The sequence below is a fragment of the Schistocerca nitens genome, chromosome 5, assembly GCF_023898315.1.
Source record: "Schistocerca nitens isolate TAMUIC-IGC-003100 chromosome 5, iqSchNite1.1, whole genome shotgun sequence".
Classification (NCBI taxonomy): Eukaryota; Metazoa; Arthropoda; class Insecta; order Orthoptera; family Acrididae; genus Schistocerca; species Schistocerca nitens.
In genome coordinates this window covers 675,062,303-675,085,438 of record NC_064618.1, presented here as the reverse complement: position 1 = coordinate 675,085,438, position 23,136 = coordinate 675,062,303, and the positions used below count along the sequence as shown (strand labels likewise).

General features: G+C 41.6%; 1 protein-coding gene across 1 annotated transcript in view; it reads left to right on the top strand.

Annotated features, from left to right (window-relative positions):
• The window catches only part of LOC126259852 (isoleucine--tRNA ligase, mitochondrial), a 96,585-nt gene that overhangs the window by 26,357 nt on the left and 47,092 nt on the right, over nucleotides 1–23,136 (top strand). Inside the window, exon 4 of the mRNA XM_049956907.1 lies at nucleotides 15,107–15,255. Within this exon, the coding sequence (XP_049812864.1) occupies nucleotides 15,107–15,255 (149 nt within the window). The remainder of the gene's footprint in view (nucleotides 1–15,106; nucleotides 15,256–23,136) is intronic.

Below are 23,136 nucleotides of genomic sequence, written 5' to 3'. Positions count from 1 at the left end.
ACTCTTCACTAGTGAGAAAATGCTGCTGCTTCTCAGTGCAATCAATCATTAGTTGTTGAAAGCTTGAACAGTGGTAAAAGAACAACACAAGACAAGAACAATTTTGGAAAAAAGCTGTTGAGGCCTCAAACATTCCATTAGGAAATTTGGAAAATCGAGCCATATTGTCATGGATAACTGAATTCTTGAAAAAAGATACTATGCATAAGGACTTTGTGTGCCAAATATTTTTGAGGTAGATTATTTGCTTTTGAGGCCTCAGATTATCGTGCATGTTAAAAATAACAGGAAAATCAGCCATTAGGTTTAGTGCACTAACTCTTATGCACAGAACAGACATATTTGTGCGCATCTCTTTGGTAGTGAATTAAAGTGCAGACATAAGTCTCCAATTTGCTTTTGGTACTGCTTAAATTTTGCAAACGAAGTTATCAAAGTGTTATAATAGAGGGAAACATTCCACGTAGGAAAAATATATCTAAAAACAAAGATGATGTGATTTACCAAATGAAAGTGCTGGCAGATCGAAAGACACACAAACGAATACAAACATACACACAAAATTCAAGCTTTCGCAACAAACTGTTGCCTCATCAGGAAAGAGGGAAGGAGAGGGAAAGACGAAAGGATGTGGGTTTTAAGGGAGAGGGTAAGGAGTCATTCCAATCCCGGGAGCGGAAAGACTTACCTTAGGGGGAAAAAAGGACGGGTATACACTCGCACACACACACACATATCCATCCACACATATACAGACTCAAGCAGACATATTTAAAGACAAAGAGTTTGGGCAGATATGTCAGTCGAGGCAGAAGTGCAGAGGCCAAGATGTTGTTGAATGACAGGTGAGGTATGAGTGGCGGAAACTTGAAATTAGCGGAGATTGAGGCCTGGTGGATAACGGGAAGAGAGGATATATTGAAGAGCAAGTTCCCATCTCCGGAGTTCGGATAGGTTGGTGTTAGTGGGAAGTATCCAGATAACCCGGATGGTGTAACACTGTGCCAAGATGTGCTGGCCGTGCACCAAGGCATGTTTAGCCACAGGGTGATCCTCATTACCAACAAACACTGTCTGCCTGTGTCCATTCATGCGAATGGACAGTTTGTTGCTGGTCATTCCCACATAGAATGCGTCACAGTGTAGGCAGGTCAGTTGGTAGATCACGTGGGTGCTTTCACACGTGGCTCTGCCTTTGATCGTGTACACCTTCCGGGTTAGAGGACTGGAGTAGGTGGTGGTGGGAGGGTGCATGGGACAGGTTTTACACCGGGGGCGGTTACAAGGGTAGGAACCAGAGGCTAGGGAAGGTGGTTACGAACCTCTTAGTTCATCCCTATGAAATCCCCAAACCACCTTCCCTAGCCTCTGGCTCCTACCCTTGTAACCGCCCCCGGTGTAAAACCTGTCCCATGCACCCTCCCACCACCACCTACTCCAGTCCTCTAACCCGGAAGGTGTACACGATCAAAGGCAGAGCCACGTGTGAAAGCACCCACGTGATCTACCAACTGACCTGCCTACACTGTGACGCATTCTATGTGGGAATGACCAGCAACAAACTGTCCATTCGCATGAATGGACACAGGCAGACAGTGTTTGTTGGTAATGAGGATCACCCTGTGGCTAAACATGCCTTGGTGCACGGCCAGCACATCTTGGCACAGTGTTACACCGTCCGGGTTATCTGGATACTTCCCACTAACACCAACCTATCCGAACTCCGGAGATGGGAACTTGCTCTTCAATATATCCTCTCTTCCCGTTATCCACCAGGCCTCAATCTCCGCTAATTTCAAGTTGCCGCCACTCATACCTCACCCGTCATTCAACAACATCTTTGCCTCTGCACTTCTGCCTCGACTGACATCTCTGCCCAAACTCTTTGTCTTTAAATATGTCTGCTTGTGTCTGTATATGTGTGGATGGATATGTGTGTGTGTGCGAGTGTATACCCATCCTTTTTTCCCCCTAAGGTAAGTCTTTCTGCTCCCGGGATTGGAATGACTCCTTACCCTCTCCCTTAAAACCCACATCCTTTCGTCTTTCCCTCTCCTTCCCTCTTTCCTGATGAGGCAACAGTTTGTTGCGAAAGCTTGAATTTTGTGTGTATGTTTGTGTTTGTTTGTGTGTCTGTCGACCTGCCAGCACTTTCATTTGGTAAGTCACATCATCTTTGTTTTTAGATATATTTTTCCTACGTGGAATGTTTCCCTCCCTCTCTCTCTCTCTCTCTCTCTCTCTCTCTCTCTCTCTCTCTCTATATATATATATATATATATATATATATATATATATATATATATATATATATATATATATGGTTATAATAGAGGGAAACATTCCACGTAGGAAAAATATATCTAAAAACAAAGATGATGTGACTTACCAAATGAAAGTGCTGGCAGGTCGACAGACACACAAACGAACACAAACATACACACAAAATTCAAGCTTTCGCAACAAACTGTTGCCTCATCAGGAAAGAGGGAAGGAGAGGGAAAGACGAAAGGATGTGGGTTTTAAGGGAGAAGGTAAGGAGTCATTCCAATCCCGGGAGCGGAAAGACCTACCTTAGGGGGAAAAAAGGACGGGTATACACTCGCACACACACACATATCCATGGTGTCTGTATATGTGTGGATGGATATGTGTGTGTATGCGAGTGTATACCCGTCCTTTTTTCCCCCCTAAGGTAGGTCTTTCCGCTCCCGGGATTGGAATGACTCCTTACCTTCTCCCTTAAAACCCACATCCTTTCGTCTTTCCCTCTCCTTCCCTCTTTCCTGATGAGGCAACAGTTTGTTGCGAAAGCTTGAATTTTGTGTGTATGTTTGTGTTCGTTTGTGTGTCTGTCGACCTGCCAGCACTTTCATTTGGTAAGTCACATCATCTTTGTTTATATATATTATATAAGAGATGTAGGAAAGCTGCTGAAAAAAAAAGATAAATATTTTGAGTGCAATTTGGACTGAGTGAGACCATGAAATGTTTGGGAACTGTTGTTTAAATTTGTTTTGTACACCAGAAAGCAATTCTGACAGTGAGTGGCTTTCAACTCACTACAGCAGTGCATTCATTTGACCAGTAAAAATACAGATTTTAAAAAAGGTTGTGTAAAATACTAGTTTTATTTCCTCAAAGCGATTGATTAAACAATAGTAAAAATAAGTTTAAGGACTGCAGCCGGGTGACACCATCGACAACCGTCAAAATTTTGACAGGTGCACACCCTGCCATTTTCAAGGAAAAACTGCACCAAGAAAGCACGTGCAAGGGAATTTAAAACCTCAATTTTCAGAGCTATTCTGGAAAAAGAACCCCCCCCCCCACACACACACACACGCACACACACACCAGCGATGTGGCCAAAGCTGGCCAACAGCAGCAGTTATCAGTAGTGAAAATTAATAACCAACAGTTAATGTAGCATTAACTCTGTCTCACTGCTTTTTTTGCAACAGAGAGAGCAGAATACCACACAGAATTTAAACAAATACCTCCATCTCTGTTTATAAGGTTACTTGCTAATTTAATTTTAATTGCTTCCGTAATAATACTCTCTCAGTAGCTGGAAATGCGTGCCAGAATTCTGTGTTGTTATATCCCATAGGATAACTGGTGCCAAGATAATATTCTGGAATAGCAGATACATTGAAGAGCCAAAGAAACTGGTACACCTGCCTAATATTGTGTAGGTCCCCCACGAACATGCAGAAGTGCCGCAACACAACATGACAAGGACTTCACTAATGTCTGAAGTAGTGCTAGAGCGAATTGGCACCATGACTCCTACAGGGCTGTCCATAAATCTGTAAAAGTGAGAGAGAGTGGAGATCTCTTTCGAACGGCATGTTGCAAAGCATCCCAGATATGCTCAATTATGTTCATATCTGGGGAGTTTGGCAGCCAGTGGAAGTGTTTAAACTCAGAAGAGAATTCCTGGAGTCACTCTGTAGCAATTCTGAGTGTGTGGGGTGTCACATTGTCCTGCTGGAATTGCCCAAGTCCGTCAGAATGCACAGTGGACATGAATGGATGCAGGTGATCAGACAGGATGCTTGTCGAATCTAGATGTATCAGAGGTCCAATATCACTCCAACTGCACACGCTCCACACCATTACAGAGGCTCCACCAGCTTGAACAGTTCCCTGCTGACATGCAGAGTCTTTGGATTCATGAGGTTTACATGTCCATCTGCTCCATACAATTTGTAACGAGACTCATCTGACCAGGCAATATGTTTCCAGTCATCAACAGTCCAATGTCAGTGAGAACGGGCCAAGGCGAGGCGTAAAGATTGTCCAATGTCAGTGATGACAGGCCCAGGTGAGGTGTAAAGCTTTGTGTTGTGCCGTCATCAAGGGTACATGAGTGAGCCTTCAGCTCTGAAAGCCCATATTGATGACATTTCGTTGAATGGTTCGCACGCTGACACTTGTTGATGACCCAGCATTGAAATTTGGAGCAATTTATGGAAGGGTTGCACTTCTGCCATGTTGAATGATTCTGTTCAGTCATCATTGGTCCCGTTCTTGCACGATCTTTTTCTGGCTGCTGCAATGTTGGAGATTCGACGTTTTACAGGATTCCTGATATTTGTGGTACACTCATGAAATGGTCGTATGGGAAAATCCCCACTTCATCGCTATCTCAGAGATGCTGTGTCCCATCGCTCATGCACCAACTATAACACCATGTTCAAACTCACTTAAATCTTTTTAACCTGCCATTGTGGCAGCAGTAACTGATCTAACAACTGCGTTAGATGCTTGTTGTCTTAAACAGGCATTGCTGACTGCAGCGCTGTATTCCGCCTGTTTACATATCTGTGTATTTGAATATGCATGCCTATACCAGTTTCTTTGGCACTTCAGTGTATGCTCAGCTGTTATAGTCGTGTGTGTCACTTATACTCAGTACATCAGTCCTCCACAGTCCTGATAGTTTGACCAATATATCACATGCCACAACTACATGGAATACCGTAAAAATCCACATTTCACAACCCAAGATCATCTTTTGAGGAAGCTAAAAGAACCCTAATCTTAGATGGCAGTCAAAAAACTTATTTAACTTAATATTTCTGCAAAATATGACCAATCCTGTTGGAAATGTTCCCTGAGTAAGGCAGAAAAGCCGTAGACCTTGGTGCCACCTCGGTATTATCATCACACACCTGGTGCATGGTTGGTTGATATTGCAACACATATGTGATCTGCCTTTCGCTTGAACCATTCTGGCGGAAGGTGGCCTCAAGATGGGCTAACTCAGTTGACAAATTCTCAGGGTCCGAGGTGATGTGGGTCCTGTGAACCAAGGTGCGAAGTACCCCTTCACACTGAACCGAATGGTGACAACTATCAGCCTATAGATACAAGTCGGTGTGAGTAGGCTTCCCATAAGTGGCATGCTCCAATGTACTATCAGTCTTTCTACTGACCAAAATATCAAAAAATGGAGGGCAGCCATCCTTTTCCACTTCCATCATGGAACAAATATCGGGGTCGCTTGATTCAGGTGTTCTAAAAAGATGTTCAAATTCTAACTGCCATGAGGCCAAACAACAAAAGTGTCATGTACATATCTGAAAGAAACATGCAGGATTCAAAGCCACTGACTCCAAGTCATGTTCCTTGAAGTGTTCCATAAACAAATTGCAGCTATATGTGACAACGAGCTTCCCAGTGCAACTCCATCTGTCTGCTCATAGTAGTTGCCATTGAATAAGAATGGAAGTCAATATGTCTAAATAGGGTTGTTAATTCAACACCAAACGTAACCTAATTCCACTTTAATGAATCAGTCAGAGGAATGAGGGTGAAGAGAGAGAGACCAGATCAAAAGTGGCTAGAGTATCAGAGTTATTCAAACACATTTCTTATAATCAGCATAAGAACTCTCCTGCATTCTTAATGTTATGCTCACACCAACCTATTAGTGGATTCAAAAGATTGCAAGATACATGATTATATGAATGTGTGGTGTCTGCTCTTTTGGACATGTTCGAAAGAACACATACCACGCATTCATATAATTGATATGCCTAGATGGGCAGTGGATCCAACTTCTTCAGTGTGGATGCACAAGTTCATCCAACCGCCTGCAGGATTCTCAGAGTGGCAAGCATGGAGGTAATCGACAAGGACTGCAAATAGATGGCACTCGATGGGAATGTGAGTTGGCCATGAGACATGCTGAGATATTCTGTGCATTTGCAATAAACAGAGTGTCCCGGGTAGCACATTGGTTAATGCAACTGCCTAGTAAACAAGTGATCCCAGGTTTGAATCCCGGTCCAGCACACATTTTCACTCATCACCATTGATTCTGCACAATGTCCCAATGCAGCTGACATAATTAATTCCTTCCCTTCTCTTTATCCACCCTTCTCCTTCAGTTCAATCATATATAGATTAGAAGGTGTTTTGCTTCATGATACATGAGAGCACCAATGTTACAATCAACCTAAGGGGAACCCATTCCTTGTGGATCTTTGGAAGGCATATAACATAGAAACAGTACAATAAGCATTAAGACTCTTGATAGTCTTATGCAATAAGGAACTTTTCTGCAGGTCACTGTTAGTCTTTCTCTCAACACTTTTCGTGGGATCAGCACCATCCTGCAATATTCTGAATCAGATAGCAAACACTGTGTCTTTTGAACGCAATCTTGCTTGTCCAAAACAATAATAGCATTGCCCTTGGCTGTAGGTAAAATAACAATATCTGGATCAACTTTAAGTGAATTTAAAGCAGTCCACTCCTTTGCTGTCATATTACTCTGAGTGGACGTGCCCCTGTCAATACACAACATGCCTCCCTCCTAGACTCCTCTGCAACATCAAGAGGTAGTTTAAAAACAGCCTTTTCAACAGAACTAATGAAGTCAACCACTGCCAAGTGCTTGGCCACTGGTGTAAAATTCAAACATTTCCCTAGTGCGGATAAAGCTGTGTCATCAAAACTTTTCACCATGAGATTTATCATAGAATGTCAAGATACAATATTAGACTCTGAGCCATGGAAACGTATAAACTTTGCCAAATGCCGAACAGTTAAAGAATGAAATTCCCAGTCAGATTGCGACCATAAAGCACTGTCCAGCCAATCCCAAGAAAACGCCAAAATGTTTGAAACAATCATTAAATGAAGCCAAAACAATCCCTTGGAAATGAAATCCAGATGCCATGAGTGTAATGGATCCTTCCATGAGCAAGAGCTAGGCCAGATCTTTGCTTAATGTGATTGGCAGTAGGAGAATTAATATGATGCACAACTTTGGCAAATGTTGAAACAACATTTGTATCATGAAACATCAATGAAAACGACAATGCACATTGCAATCTTACTCTAATGCTGTGAAGTTTGTTCAACCTGTGCAAGCAGTGATAAATTTCCTCCCCTTACAGAAAAACAATGTGAGACCTGAGATTCTCCTACAGGTACACACCCAGTCATTTTCAAAGCGAAGCTGCAGCAAGTAAGTGCTAAGGGAGTGTAAAACCTTGGTTTGCAGAACCAGGAAAACACACACACACACACACACACACACACACACACACACACACACATTCACATGCAACTCACACGCGCACATGATCACAGTCTGTGGCTGCTGAGGCCAGACTGCCTTTCATAATATTGTCATTATTCCATCCTGGATTTTCCGTACTTTGGTTATAGTGAAAGATAGATCAGATGTGTATTGCTCTATCAACCTACTGTGCCCAGGTCAGTGATAATACTGAGGTGGCTCCAAAGTCTATAGCCCTTTTGCCATAATCAGGGAACATTTGCACAATGATTGGTTGTATATTGCCAAAGTATGATGTTAAATGTGTCTTTTTGACAACCATCTAATGTTAGGGTCAGTTAAGGTTCTGTGAAGGATGATCTTTGTTTGCATAAGGCAGGTGCACAGTACTGCACCTAAAATATTTGATCATTTACCCAGTGATATAAAATGTCTGACAGACACCAAAATAAAATTTGAAGACAACCTGAAAACGTTTCTCCTTGACAACTCCTTCAGTTCCATAGAAGAGTTTATATTATTGTATTTAATAATTATAAATAAAACAAAAACTTGACCAGCATGTAGCATATTTACAAAATAATTTGTGTTGTAAATGTAAAATGACTCATTCCACATAATTATGGTTTATTATGGAAATGATTCATGGAACATGAAACTAACTACTTAGTGTGTCCAGAGAATTCATTCTGTCTTTCCAGATAATATGCCACAGAATGGAATAAACACAATGGTCATTTCGTCCTGAGGTTCTTGTTCTGTTTTCACTGGTTGTACCTTTGGTATAGGATGTAAGGCTATCCGAATTTGCCACTCTGTGTAACCATTCTAGGATGAATTCTCTGGAAATGCTAAGTGAAGATAGTTCTACACCCACCAACTGAAACACAGCACTGCTTGGTTTTGTATTTAGATTAACTTGGACCACAGAAATCAGATATGCTCCCATTGTGGCATGACATATATATATTAGATGGTGCATACTGCTAAAGGTTGTTGCTGACAACACCAATAGTACACCAGAGTGCAGTAGCTTATCAAGCCAGTAATCATGGAACATTGCCTATTGGTATTACACAGAAAGGATGACGACCATCCTAAGGTACTGACACAGATTTCTTAACTTGTCACTAAAGAATCTGTTAAGATTTGAGTAAGGAAACCGCTGAACAGTCACGATAGTGGCTACATCCTTGGTAAGGACTGAGAACCTACAATCAGAAGAAGCAGATATTCCACAGTGAACTGACTTTGGGGACAGGTGGAGGAGCAGCGGAGATGACGCCGCACATATTCCTTGTCACAAAACATGGACAGTGTGATTTTGTTATGGGAGGAGGCGGAAGAGATACTGGACACACAGCCAGCCCTGATTGTGGACTGTGAAAAGAGCAGCACGTCGGAGGGATGGTGGTTATGAAAGTGCTGCCTCAGCTCCTAAGCAGTCAGTTCATCAGCACACACGATGATAGCAACATGATCGTCCGCAGAAATAATGTGCACCTTGGACACTTACATCTTGCTGTTCAGCAATGAAATGTTTCATTACACAGATAATGGTCTCCCTTAAGGTTTCATTTCCATTGCTCTGTAGTAATTATATTGGTGACACGCCTAACACACAATCACAGAAATTAATTATACCAATGACAGGGCTGTCAGTACTTGTGTATTACTATGCCACCATAAGATCAATCCCGTCACAGCTTTTCATGTCCTGCATAGCATTGACCACTTGAGTTAAACCAAGAAATTGTTCTTGTGAGAGAACACAAGATAATTGTGAGTGGTCAGACCTTCCCAATTCATCAATATGTTCTATATCTTCAGGCTAAAGACTTTCATTTAGGATAGCCGTTGATCTTTTTTTTAGTCTTCAGTCATCTGACTGGTTTGATGCAGCACACCATGAATTCCTTTCCTGTGCCATCCTCTTCATCTCAGAGCAGCACTTGTTGCAACTTGTGTCCTCAATTATTTTCTGAATGCATTTTAGTCTCTGTCTTCTACAGTTTTTGCCCTCTACAGCTCCCTCTATTACCGTGGAAGTCATTCCCTGATGTCTTAACAGATGTCCTATCATCCTGTCCTTTCTCCTTGTCGGTGTTTTCCACATATTCCTTTCTTCTCCAATTCAGCGCAGAACCTCCTCATTCCGTACCTTATTAGTCCACTTAATTTTCAACGTTTGTCTGTAGCACCACATCTCACAAGCTTCAATTATCTTCTATTCTAGTTTTTCCGCAGTCCATGTTTCACTACCATACACTGCTGTGCTCCAGATGTACCTTCTCAGAAATTTGTTCCTCAGATTAAGGCCTATGTTTGATGCTAGTACACTTCTCTTGACCAGGAATGTCCTTTTTGCCAGTGCTAGTCTGCTTTTGATGTCCCCCTTGCTCTGTCTGTCATTCGTTATTTCGCTGCCTATGTAGTAGAATTCCTTAACTTCATCTACTTTCTGATCATCAACCCTGATGTTAAGCTTCTTGCTCTTCTCATTTCTGCTACTTCTCATTACTTTCATCTTTCCTCAGTTACTCTCAATCCATATTCTGTACTTGTTACGCTGTTCATCCGCTGTTCAGCAGATCCTGTAATTCTTCTTCATTTTCATTCAGGATACCAATGTAATCAGTAAATTGTATCATTGATGTCCTTTCACCGTGAATTTTATTTCTACTGCTGAACCTTTCTTTTATTTCCATCATTGCTTCTTCAATGCACAGATCAAACAGTAGGGGTGAAAGACTACATTCCTGTCTTACACCCTTTTTAATCTGAACACTTCAATCTTGGTCATTCAGTCTTATTATTCCCTCATAGCTCTTGATATTACCCATCTCTCCCTGTACCTTACCTGTATTTTTCTCAAAATTTTGAACATCTTGCACCATATTATATTGTAAAATGCTTTTTCCAGCACAACAAATCCTATGAACGTGTCTTGATTTTTCTGTAGTCATGCTTCTGTTATCAACTGCAACACCTGAATTGCCTCTCTGGTACCTTTACCTTTCCTAAAGCCAAACTGATAGTCATCCAACACATCTTCAATTTTCTTTTCCATTCTCCTGTATGTTATTCTTGTCAGCAGCTTGGATGCATGCGATGTTAAGCTGATTGTGCGGTAATTCTTGCACTTATCAGCTCTTGCAGTCTTAGGAATTGTTTGGATGATATTTTTCTGAAAGTCAGGTGTTATGTCGCCAGACCCATACATTTTACACACTATCATGAATATTTGTTTTGTTGCCACTTCCCCCAATAATGTTAGAAATTCTGATGGATGGTTATCTATCCCTTCTGCCTTATTTTATCTCAAGTCCTCCAAAGCTCTCTTAAATTCTGATTCTAACACTGGATCTCCTATCTCTTGTAAATCAACTCCTGTTTCTTCTTCTGCCACATCAGACAAATCTTCTCCCTCATAGAGGCCATCAGCATACTCTTTCCAGCTCTCCGCTCTCTCTTCTGCGTTTAAGAGTGGAATTCCCATTGCTCTCTTAATGTTACCACCCTTGCTGTTAATTTCACCAAAGGCTATTTTGACTTTCCTATAAGCTGAGTTAGTCCTTCCGACAACCATTTCTTTTTTGATTTTGTTTCACTTTTCATGCAGCCATTTCATCTTAGTTTCCCTGCACTTCCTACTTATTTCATTCCTCAGCAACTTGTATTTCTGTATTCCTGAATTTCCCTACACATTTTTGTACTTCCTTCTTGCATCGATCAACTGAAGTACTTCTTCTGTTACCCAAGGGTTCTTCACAGTTAGCCTCTTTGCACCTATGTTATTCTTTCGATCTGAGTCTGTATCTACTCCTGGGTATGCCAAACAATCCAGTATCTGATTTCAGAATATGTGGCTGACCATGATGTAATTTTAGATCTTCCTGTAACACCCCTATTCCAAGTGTACCTCTTCCTCTTTCAATTCTTGAACAGAGTATTCGCTATTACTAGCTGAAGTTTATTACAGAACTCAATTAGCCTTTCTCCTCTGTCATTCCAAGCCCATATTCTTGTATAACCTTTTCCTCTACTCTTTCCCCTGCAACTGCATTCAAGTCCCCCATGACTATTAGATTTTCATATCCCTTTATTTACTGTGTTACCCTTTGAATATCCTCATATGCTTTCTCTTCTATCTCTTCATCTTCAGCTTGCAGCTTGAACTATCATTATCTGTGTTGGTTTGCTGTCAATTCTGATAAGAACAACCCTACCACTGAACTGTTCACAGTAACACACCCTCTGCCCTACCTTCGTATTCACAATGAATCCTACTCCTGTTATACCATTTCCTGCTGCTGTTTATATTGCCCTATATTCGTCTGACCAGAAATCCTTGTCGTCTTTCCATTTAACTTCACCGACCCGTACTACTTCTAGATTGATCCTTTGCATTTCCATTTTCAGATTGTCTAGCTTCCCTACCACATTTGTGTCATTGATCACAAGTTTATAACATCTGAATACCAAGGAAGAGCGAATTCTAACCTTAATGGTACATAGGAGCTCTAGTGGGAGCTTTATTGAACCCATTGTCAGCACATGTTACGGTATCTACTATTGTGCCTCCTTCTAACTTTGACTTGCCCTTTAGGATAAGGGTTTAAAAAAAAAAAAAAAAAAAAAAAAAAAACAGGTGAAATACACGAGTAGCAAACTGACACGACAGTAGCATTCACATACTTTGAATATCAGTTGAATTTTTTAAGAATAATTTTTTGATAATAGAAATGTTTTTCACATGGTAACCATGTACTGTTAACTATATGAAAATTCACATTGTGTAGCCTGTTACTGACTGAGAGAGGTGGCGCAGTAAGACGATCTTGTGAAACCCAGCTTTCTCTGGTCATCCACGAGACCAGTAGATACAGGCGGACAAATTGATGCCATGTTTCTTGACTTCTGGAAGGCTGACTAATGAACAAAATACAAGCATATGGAACGTCAGTCCAATTATGTGAGGGGATTGAAGAATTTCTAGCAAACAGAACGTTGTGTGGCCTTCTCAATGGGGAAAAATCTTCAGTTGTAAAAGTAACTTCCATCTCACCCCAAGGATCTTTATAGGACCATTACTTTTAATGATACGTATAGATAAATGATGTTGTGGATAAAGTCAGAAGATCCATGAGGTTTTTAGCCAATGGTATGGCGTACAGAGAAGTTGCAAAGCTGGAGGAGTGTAGCAAAATGCAGGAGGACTTTCAGAGTATTGACGCTTGTTGCAGCAAGTTGCAGTTGACCTTCAACAAAAACAAATGTAAAATATTGAACGTATATAAACAGAAAGACTCAGTATTGTAGTATGATTACATGTTTGCAGAACAATTATTTCCATAAAGCATCTCTCTCTCTCTCTCTCTCTCTCTCTCTCTCTCTCTCTGTCTCTGTGTGTGTGTGTGTGTGTGTGTGTGTGTGTGTGTGTGTGTGTGTGGAGCGATTTGAAATGAAACAACCACATAAAATTGATTGCGGGTTAGGCAGATGCCAGAGTGTGTTTCATTGCAAGAATCTTTGGAAATGTAGACTATGAGCAAAGGAGGTAGATTGCAAAACACTCATTCGACCAATACTCAAGTACTGCTCATCAGTCTGGGATCTATACCAGATAGAACTGATAGAGGAAATACAGAAGATCCAAGGAAGAACAGATTATTTCATTACATGTTCATTTAGTAAGCGCAAGAGTGTCACAGTGATGCTCAGCCAACTGGAGTCGCAGACACTGCAAGTGAGGCATTCTGCATCATGGTACGGTTAATTGTTAAAAGAGCGTATGTTCCTGGAACAGTCAACCAATATATTTCTTCCTGTTACATGTGTCTCATGAGAAGACCATGAAGATCAAATCAGCGAACTTTGAGCTCACATGGAGGCTTACCAACAATTGTTCTTCCCGCAAAATGTTCATGACTGGGACAGGAAAAGGGGAAGTGACACTGGTATCCAAATTACCTTCTGCCAAACACCATGAGTGTTTTGTGGAATGTAAGCTCAGATTTAGATGTAGACGGTGCACTAGTATTTGGGAGGACTGCAGTTCAAATCTCAACCAGACCATCCAGGTTTATGTTTTCCATCTGTTTTGTCTGAGGCTAAGGGGTGCTGTGGACTACCAGTGAAATGCACAAGTGTGGAAACAACTGTTTATTATCGATACAAGAAAGAGAATTCAGATACAATGTCCATGGATGAATGTTGACACAACTAAACTAAAGCAGTAATGTCTCTCCTAGATGTTGCCTGTGATATGCCTACACAATGAGGTCCATGAGTGGTGGTAGGAGGCAGAGCAGGGGGGGGAGGGGGGGTTCGGGTATGATTGATGGCAGGATCCAACCTGACATTCAGAGTATGTCCTCGAGAACAACAGGCTTCAGAGACATTGGATTTCTGCATGTGTTGGAGTCATAGGTTGACGACAATAGGTGCTCGCAATAAGGTTAATGCCTCCGATTTGTGGCTGCTGGTGCAGCCAGTGTGAAGCCTGGAGTGGTAACTGACCGCAGCATGGTTCTGCATTGGCCTAAAAGTCACCTGTGGAGGGGGGGTGGGGGAGGAGGGGGCGGCTACCTACCCGGTGCTGAATAGGCATATCACTTGGTGTAAGGAAGTGGTGCCTGCTCTCTGCCATGGTAGGCATGCTGCCTACTGGTGAGGTTGGCACCACTGGACACCTCAGAGGCTATGCGAAGCTACAAGGTAAGCAATCCAAGCTGTTTGAGACTAGGCATGTAAACAGTTCAGTGACTTGTATTGATGTGGGCTGTTTACTTGCATTTTTCTGGAGAGCCAGCAGCCCACAATACTGGCCTGGTATGCAGAGTAGTATAGTCCCAAGCTCCCGGCGGGGTCAGGGATTTTCTCTGCCTTGTGATGACTGGGTGTTGTGTGATGTCCTTAGGTTAGTTAGGTTTAAGTAGTTCTAAGTTCTAGGGGACTGTTGACCATAGCTGTTACGTCCCATTATGCTCAGAGCCATTTGAACCATTTTATAGTCCCAAGCAGATGCAGTACCATGATTTCCTAAAATCGATCTAGGTGAATGCTGGGATGACCGCTTTCAAAAGATACAGCTGTTTCCCTTTCCCAGTCCAAACATGTACCCCATCTCTAGTGACCTTGTTGTCAGTAGGGCATTAAGCACTAATCTTGCATTATTTCCTTTTGCTTGTCACTTTGTGATGTTGTTCTATTAGTTCATTTGTTGACAATAAGTTGTATATTTCCATGATAAACTTTTTGAACACCAGCAGACATTATTGTGTGCAGTGCCAGAAGCTGAAAACAGGGAAGTTCCTGTGCATCCTCTTTGTAAGTGACAAAACTTCTGCAGAAATGCAGTGAGAAATTTGTACAATTTTGCTGTGAAAATATGAGAAAGAATTTCAGTTTTCAGAAGAAAATAGTGCATGTTTTTTTTTTTTATTTGCAAATTTTTTTTTCTTCTCTAGATAGTTTGTGGAAATCAGTAAAAGTTCTTTATTCACTGAAATTATTTATGCTGACAATAAGAGCAGCATTTGAGTATATATTATCTCATTTCAGCACGGAAATTTGCTGAAGCTGCTATTGCAAATCAGAAGACAACTTTTAAATCATGGGGAGTAATGGGTGATTGGGACCATTCTTATCACACATTTGACAAGAAATATGTGATAAACCAGATCAAGAAATTTTATGATATGTTTGAGAAGGTATGTTATTACATAGTGTATAATTTATTGTTTAAGTTCTCGTAAATGTTGTTCGTAGTCATGTGAAATTTTGTAAAAGGCATCGTGGCCACCTCTGACCATAAAATTCTTTATTTGAACTTCTCACTATTACAGTTTTGCTTGTATGGCCATTATCAAGGGGAAACGGTATGCTTTAACTTGTGTCAAAACTTAAAAATCACCTGACATATATGCACATTGTCACAGCATTTGTGTGTTGTGTCTTTTAAGTAGAAGACTACATCTCCATTAGATAAGAGTGAAGCTAGGCACATTGTGAAAACGATCCTTGTACTGTTGATTTGTAACATAAGATTGTTGCACAGTACACACTCTCATCAGCAGCTAATGAAGTAATATTGTTGTTGTTGTTGTGGTCTTCAGTCCTGAGACTGGTTTGATGCAGCTCTCCATGCTACTCTATCCTGTACAAGCTTCTTCATCTCCCAGTACCTACTGCACCCTACATCCTTCTGAATCTGCTTAGTGTATTCATCTCTTGGCCTCCCTCTATGATTTTTGCCCTCCACGCTCCCCTCCAGTACTAAATTGTTGATCCCTTGATGCCTCAGAACATGTCCTACCAACCGATCCCTTCTTCTAGTCAAGTTGTGCCACAAACTCCTCTTCTCCCCAATTCTATTCAATACCTCCTCATTAGTTATGTGATCTACCCATCTAATCTTCAGCGTTCTTCTGTAGAACCACATTTCGAAAGCTTCTATTCTCTTCTTGTCCAAACTGTTTATCGTCCATGTTTCACTTCCATACATGGCTACACTCCATACAAATACTTTCAGAAACGACTTCCTGACACTTAAATCAATACTCGATTTTAATAAATTTTTCTTCTTCAGAAATGCTTTCCTTGCCATTGCCAGTCTACATTTTATATCTTCTCTACTTCGACCATCATCAGTTATTTTGCTCCCCAAATAGCAAAACTCCTTTACTACTTTAAGCCCCTCATTTCCTAATCTAATTCCCTCAGCATCACCCGACTTAATTAGACTACATTCCATTACTCTCGTTTTGCTTTTGTTGATGTTCATCTTATATCCTCCTTTCAAGACACTGTCCATTCCGTTCAACTGCTCTTCCAAGTCCTTTGCTGTCTCTGACAGAATTACAATGTCATCGGTGAACCTTAAAGTTTTTATTTTTTCTCCATGGATTTTAATACCTACTCCAAATTTTTCTTTTGTTTCCTTTACTGCTTACTCAATATACAGATTGAATAACATCGGGGAGAGGCTACAACCCTGTATCACTCCCTTCCCAACCACTGCTTCCCTTTCGTACCCCTCAACTCTTATAACTGCCATCTGGTTTCTGTACAAATTGTAAATGCCTTTTGATCCCTGTATTTTACCCCTGCCACCTTCAGAATTTGAAAGAGAGTAATATTAAGTAGTATAACATCTGCACTTTTAACACTGGAAAGTGACACATGTTGAGAAACACCACCTGTAACTTACATGTTGTCAAAAGTGACAGAGTTAATTGTGACTAGTGTTGTTCAGAAAGCCCGGAATACCATCTTGTTTGCTTCATGCAATTTGAAAGATGAAATTACCATATTTAATTAGATATTATGCTGGAAGTGTAAAAATATTGACAGAATTATAAGAATTGATTAATGAATGTTGAGCTCTATTTAAAAAAAAAAAAAAAAAAAAAAAAAAAAAAAACATAAGAAAAGAGGCAAGAAAAATAAGATAGGAGGGAAGAAGAAGGAAGGAAGAAAAGAAATGCACTGGATGCTGCATCCTTGCCTTGCCTGTGGCTCTAGATCTTTGTAGCTAATGTGCATCTGTTGTTTCATCTGGGATGGAGTGACAAGTACCTGCGCGCGCAGTCACTCTGACATCTCTGGATGCAGTGGCCCCCTGATGTGAGTAGTAGTCTCAGCTGAAGTGGGTACTGGGGACACAGAAGCAGCAGGGAAGGAAGGGGGTGGCATAGCAGGCTAGGGGTAGGGGACAATACTGTAGTACTTAGTGCGAACCGTGTGCAGGGATGTGGCAGGGACAGTTTGGTGGGCTGCTAGATGCAGTATTGGGAGAGTTGTGCTTGAGAGGGAGCAGGGGGGTAGGTGTAGTGGCAGTGAGATGCAGAGAAAGAAGGTACAGGACTATGCAAGTGAGTTGGGGGGGGGGGGGGATATAAAAGGTGTATGTGAGACTGGAATGGGACCAGGGAAGGGGACAGAAGCAGATGGAGGATAGGGTCGAGTACACATGCTGCTCTCAACCTTTGCTAGCTGGTCCTCTCACTCGACTCACTGAAATCTCAGTGTCAGAGTTATTTTAACTGGAGTATAACTATTGTTTTGCATGTTATATTGTGGATTCCTCCACTTAGGCCTACTTGCAAGTCACTGTTTTTGCTGTCACTCTAGCTTATTTAGTTATCATATCCTATTTTTGCTAAGTTTGGTTGCATTGTAAACACCATGTATATCACATTTTTGTATGATCTAAATGCATATGTGCTGAGTCTGTTTACTCATAGAGGGGTGTCTGAGATAAACTGTGAGCTTGTACCTGACAAGGGATTATGTTCAGGGGAGGAGAAAGATGAAAAGAAGGAAGAAAGTAGAGGGAGGGGTAGACTGCAGTAGAACTAATAAACTGAAGTAACAAATGATATCATATTATGGTAGGGGGTTGACACATTTTTATTTATTATTTGTTCTGTTTTTGTGTTTTTAATGATTCAAACTATATTTCCTTTCTTCACTTTTATTTCTTGCTCTCCAGCTAATCTCATCATTTCAGTATAGCTGCTGTATCCTACCAGCATGAACAATCTGTCTTATATAGGCCCTGCCAATACATATCTTTCCTTCCACCACCCATTCAAATACACTTTTCAGCATCAGCTCATGTTATAACAGAGCCCAACCATTCAATCTCTGTGATTCATTGTGTTATTTAATAGATATTTTTTCTTGCCATCTTCTTCATTCCCAACTTGATCGATCCACTTTGCCCAAACAGGCTCCTGTAAACAACATTTCTAAGGCTTTTTGTCATTCATTTGTCTTTGCCATTTGTTCACATTTTAGACCCACACAGAGCCACGCTCCAGGTGTAGCTTTTCGTGAATATCCTCTCAGTGTTTATATTTTTGGATATTGCAGCTGTTTCTTTTTATACAAATTTCTTTTGCTTGGTGCTTTCCTTGCTGTCGTGTATTTCTTACAACTTCGTTGTTTATTTTTTTTTGGCTTATGTGAGGTATCAGATCTTGACCATGTTCAGCATTTAGCCATTCATTGTATCTACTTGGTATGCCCACAGTTAACTTAACAACAAAAACAATCAATTATTGGCACAATTATTTTATTGGATAGATAAAATATCTACTCACCAAATGCCAGCAGAACACACACATAAAAGATGGTTGTAATTAGCAAGCCTTCAGAGCCAGTGGCTCCTTCTTCAGGCAGAAGGGTTGAAGGGGAAGGAAGAAAGGATGAAGGAAAAGGACTGCAGAGGTCTAGGAAAAGGGGTATTTTTTCGGAAAGTCACCCAGAACTGTGGGTCAGGGGAGACTTACCATGCAGGATGAGAGGGAAAGACCGAGTGTTGCATCTGACGAGATTTGAAAACCTGAGAGCTTAAAGGTGGAAGACAGGATAATATGCAGACTGACATTACTGCTTAAACATCAGATGTGAGTTAATAAGAGTGAAAAGACAAGTGCATTGTACATAACAGATGTGCAAGGGGGGCAGTGAAAAATAGATGGGAAAAACAATGAAAGACATAGAAAACTAAAACGGAAGGAAGCAAAGAGTAGTTACAGTGAAGAAGCACTGGGATAGAAGAAATTAACATAAATCAACACCAGATATGTGGCGAGAACTAAAGACATGTTGTAGTGCTAGTTCCCACCTGTGGAGTTCTGAGAATCTGGTGTCTGGCGGAAGAATCAAGATGGCGCGTGTGGAGAAACAGGTCACGAATGTCATGTTGAAGAACATGCTCTACTACAGGATATTGCAAGTTGCCAGTATACACCCTCTGCCTGTGCTCATTCATCCTAATTGATAATTTGGTGGTGGTCATGTTGATGTAGAAGGCCGAAAAGTGTTTACATAACAACGTTTCGTTTTGTACGTGGCTCTCCGTTTGATAGTATATGTTTTACCAGTTACAGGGCTGTTATAGGTGGTGGTAGGAGAATGCATAGGGCAAGTCTTGCAGCAGTGACAGTCACAGGGGTAGGAGCCATACAGTAGGGAGATGGTCCAGAAGGAGCACAAACTAAGAAAAGAATATTGTGGAGATTGGGAGGGCAACAGAAAGCTATTCTAGATGGGGTGGGCAAAATTTCAGATAAAATGGATGTCATTTCAGTGTATGATTTTAGGAAATCATGGTCCTGTTAAAGTAGCTGATTAACATGTTCCAAACCAGGATAACACTGAGTCACCAATGGTGTTCTCTGAAGTTGTTTTTTGGAGGGATCAGGAGTACCAGGATTGGATGTGATGGCCTGGGATATCTGCTTTTTAACTAGGCTGGTGGGGTAATTATGTGCAGTGAATGCTGAGGTGAAAACGGTGGTGTATTGCTGTAAAGAATCTGCGTCCAAACAAATACATTTGCCTTGGGTGCCATCACTGTATTGGAGGGAATATTTGACATGGAAAGGATGCCAGCGGTCAAAATGTAAGTACTGTTTTTTGTTGGTAGGTTGAATGTGGACAAAAGTGTGTAGCTGCCCTTCGGTGAGGTCCATCAACATCAAGGAAAGTGGTATGGGATTTGGAATAGGACAATGTCAGATTTTTGATTGGGAGAAGGTATTCAGAGATTCCAGGAATTGCAGTAGGTTAGCCTGACCATGAGTCCATATGCTAAAGATGTCATGTTCATATCTGAACCAGAGTTGGGGCTAAAGACTAACGGATCACAGGAATCCCCTTCCAAGTGACCCATGAAATGGTTGGCATAGGAAGGAGCCATCCTTGTTCCCATGGCCATACCCCTGATCTGTTTGTATGTATGCCCCTCAAAGGTGTAGTGGTTGTTGGTAAGTATAAAGTTGATTAAGGCGAGTAGGAAAGATGTCATAATTTTTGAATCTGGTTGGTGCTGACTGAGGAAATGTTCAGCAGCAGACAGACCATGTACATGGTGGATGTTGGTGTGGAGGGAGGTGGCATCAATGGTGACAAGCAAGGTGTGTGGTGGGAGTGGGACAGGCAACTTGATCCACCACCACTACCTCAAAATCATCCCTTACAAGCCTCCCAAGAATTCCTCACATCCAGCATTGCTTCACAACCCTTCCTCAGGGTCCTACAACATGACCCTAACCTGTCCTCTGCAGAACTCCAGGCTATATGTTCCCTAAAAGCTGATGACTCCACCATTATCTTCTCAGCAGACAGAGGATCTATCACTATAGTACTTTACCAAAAGATGTATGTTAGTGAAGGTCTATGCCAGCTGTCTGACACCTCTACAATACAGTGCCTGCCATCAAGATCCCATCCCTGTGATTCAAAGTGACCTGCAGTCCTTCCTTAAAACCTCAGGACCCTCACATGGACTAACACCTCAATCCATAGAACTTCTCACCCCACCCAACAACACACCTCCACCTTTACCTTCTTCCTAAGGACCACAAACCCAATCATCTTGGCCATCCTACAGTTGCCGGCTTCGAAGCACTCACCGAACATATATCTGCCTTTGTTGACCAATACCTGCTACCCATAGTACAAAGACTCCCCACCTACATCAAAGATACCAACTATTTCCTAAATCGTCTGAAATCTGTGTCTGTCCCACTCCCACCCCACACCTTGCTTGTCACCATTGATGCCACCTCCCTCCACACCAACATCCCCCATGTGTATGGTCTGTCTGCTGCTGAACATTTCCTCAGTCAGCACCAGCCATATTCAAAAATTATGACATCTTTCCTACTCGCCTTAATCAACTTTATACAGGGTGTTACAAAAAGGTATGGCCAAACTTTCAGGAAACATTCCTCACACACAAATAAAGAAAAGATGTTATGTGGACATGTGTCCGGAAATGCTTAATTTCCATGTTAGAGCTCATTTCAGTTTCATCAGGATGTACTGTACTTCCTCATTCCAACGTGATCAAATTGTAAATTTTCACAATCAACATGTGTGGGCTGACGAGAATCTGCACGCAATTGTGCAATCACGTCATCAACACAGCTTTTCTGTGAACGTTGTCTTGATTGGGTGTTGTCTTGATTGGGTCCCATGTTCTTCCACTTACACTCAATGGAGCACGTTATCATGATTTCATACGGGATACTCTACCTGTGCTGCTAGAATATGTGCCTTTACAAGTACGACACAACATGTGGTTCATGCATGATGGAGCTCCTGCACATTTCAGTCGAAGTGTTCGTACGTTTCTCAACAACAGATTCGGTGACCGATGGATTGGTAGAGGCGGACCAATTCCATGGCCTCCACGCTCTCTTGACCTCAACCCTCTTGACTTTCGTTTATGAGGGCATTTGAAAGCTCTTGTCTACACAACGCCGGTACCAAATGTAGAGACTCTTCATGCTCGTATTGTGGACGGCTGTGATACAATACGCCATTCTCCAGGGCTGCATCAGCGCATCAGGGATTCCATGCGACGGAGGGTGGATGCATGTATCCTCGCTAACTGAGGACATTTTGAACATTTCCTGTAACAAAGTGTTTGAAGTCATGCTGGTACGCTCTGTTGCTGTGTGTTTCCATTCCATGATTAATGTGATTTGAAGAGAAGTAATAAAATGAGCTCTAACATGGAAAGTAAGCGTTTCCGGACACATGTCCACATAACATATTTTCTTTCTCTGTGTGTGAGGAATGTTTCCTGAAAGTTTGGCCGTACCTTTTTGTAACACCCTGTACTTACCAACAACCACTACACCTTTGAGGGGCATACATACAAACATGTCAGGGATATGGCCATGGGAACCAGGATGGCTCGTTCCTATGCCAACCTTTTCATGGGTAACTTGGAGGGGGCTTTCTTGCGATCCGTAAGTCTTCACCCCCAGGTTTGATTCAGATACATTGATGACATCTTTACCATATGGACTCATGGTGAGGCTGACATGCTAAAATTCCTGGAGTCTCTGAATACCTTCTCCCAATCAATAATTCAACATGGTCCTATTCCAAATCCCATACCACTTTCCTTGATGTTGATGGACCTCACTGTAGGGCAGCTACACACTTCTGTCCACATTAAACCTACCAACAGACAACAGTACTTATATTTTGACAGCTGCTATCCTTTCCATGTCAGACGTTCCCTCCCATGTAGCCTTGGCATTCCGAAGCAAATGTGTTTGTTCGGATGCAGACTCTTTACAGCAATACACCACCATTCTCAACTCAGCTTTCACTGCATGTAATTACCCCACCAGCCTAGTTAAAAAACAGATATCCCGGGCCATGACATCCAATCCTGGTACTGCTAACCCATCCAAAAAACATATTCAGAGCACACTATTGGTGAATCAGTATTGTCCTGGCTTGGAACATGTTAATCAGCTACTTCAACAGGGCCATGATTTCCTAAAATCATGCCCTGAAATGAGATCCATTTTATCTGAAATTGTACCCGTCACATCTAGAATAGCTTTCTACCAACCATACAATCTCCGCATTGTTCTTGTAAGGCCCTATGCTCCTTCTGCACTCATCTCCCTACTGTATGGCTCCTACCCCAGTGACTGTCACTTGCCCTATGCACTCTCCTACCACAACCTATAACAGCCCTGTAACTGGCAAGATATATACTATCAAAGGTTGTTGTTGTTGTGGTCTTCAGTCCTGAGACTGGTTTGATGCAG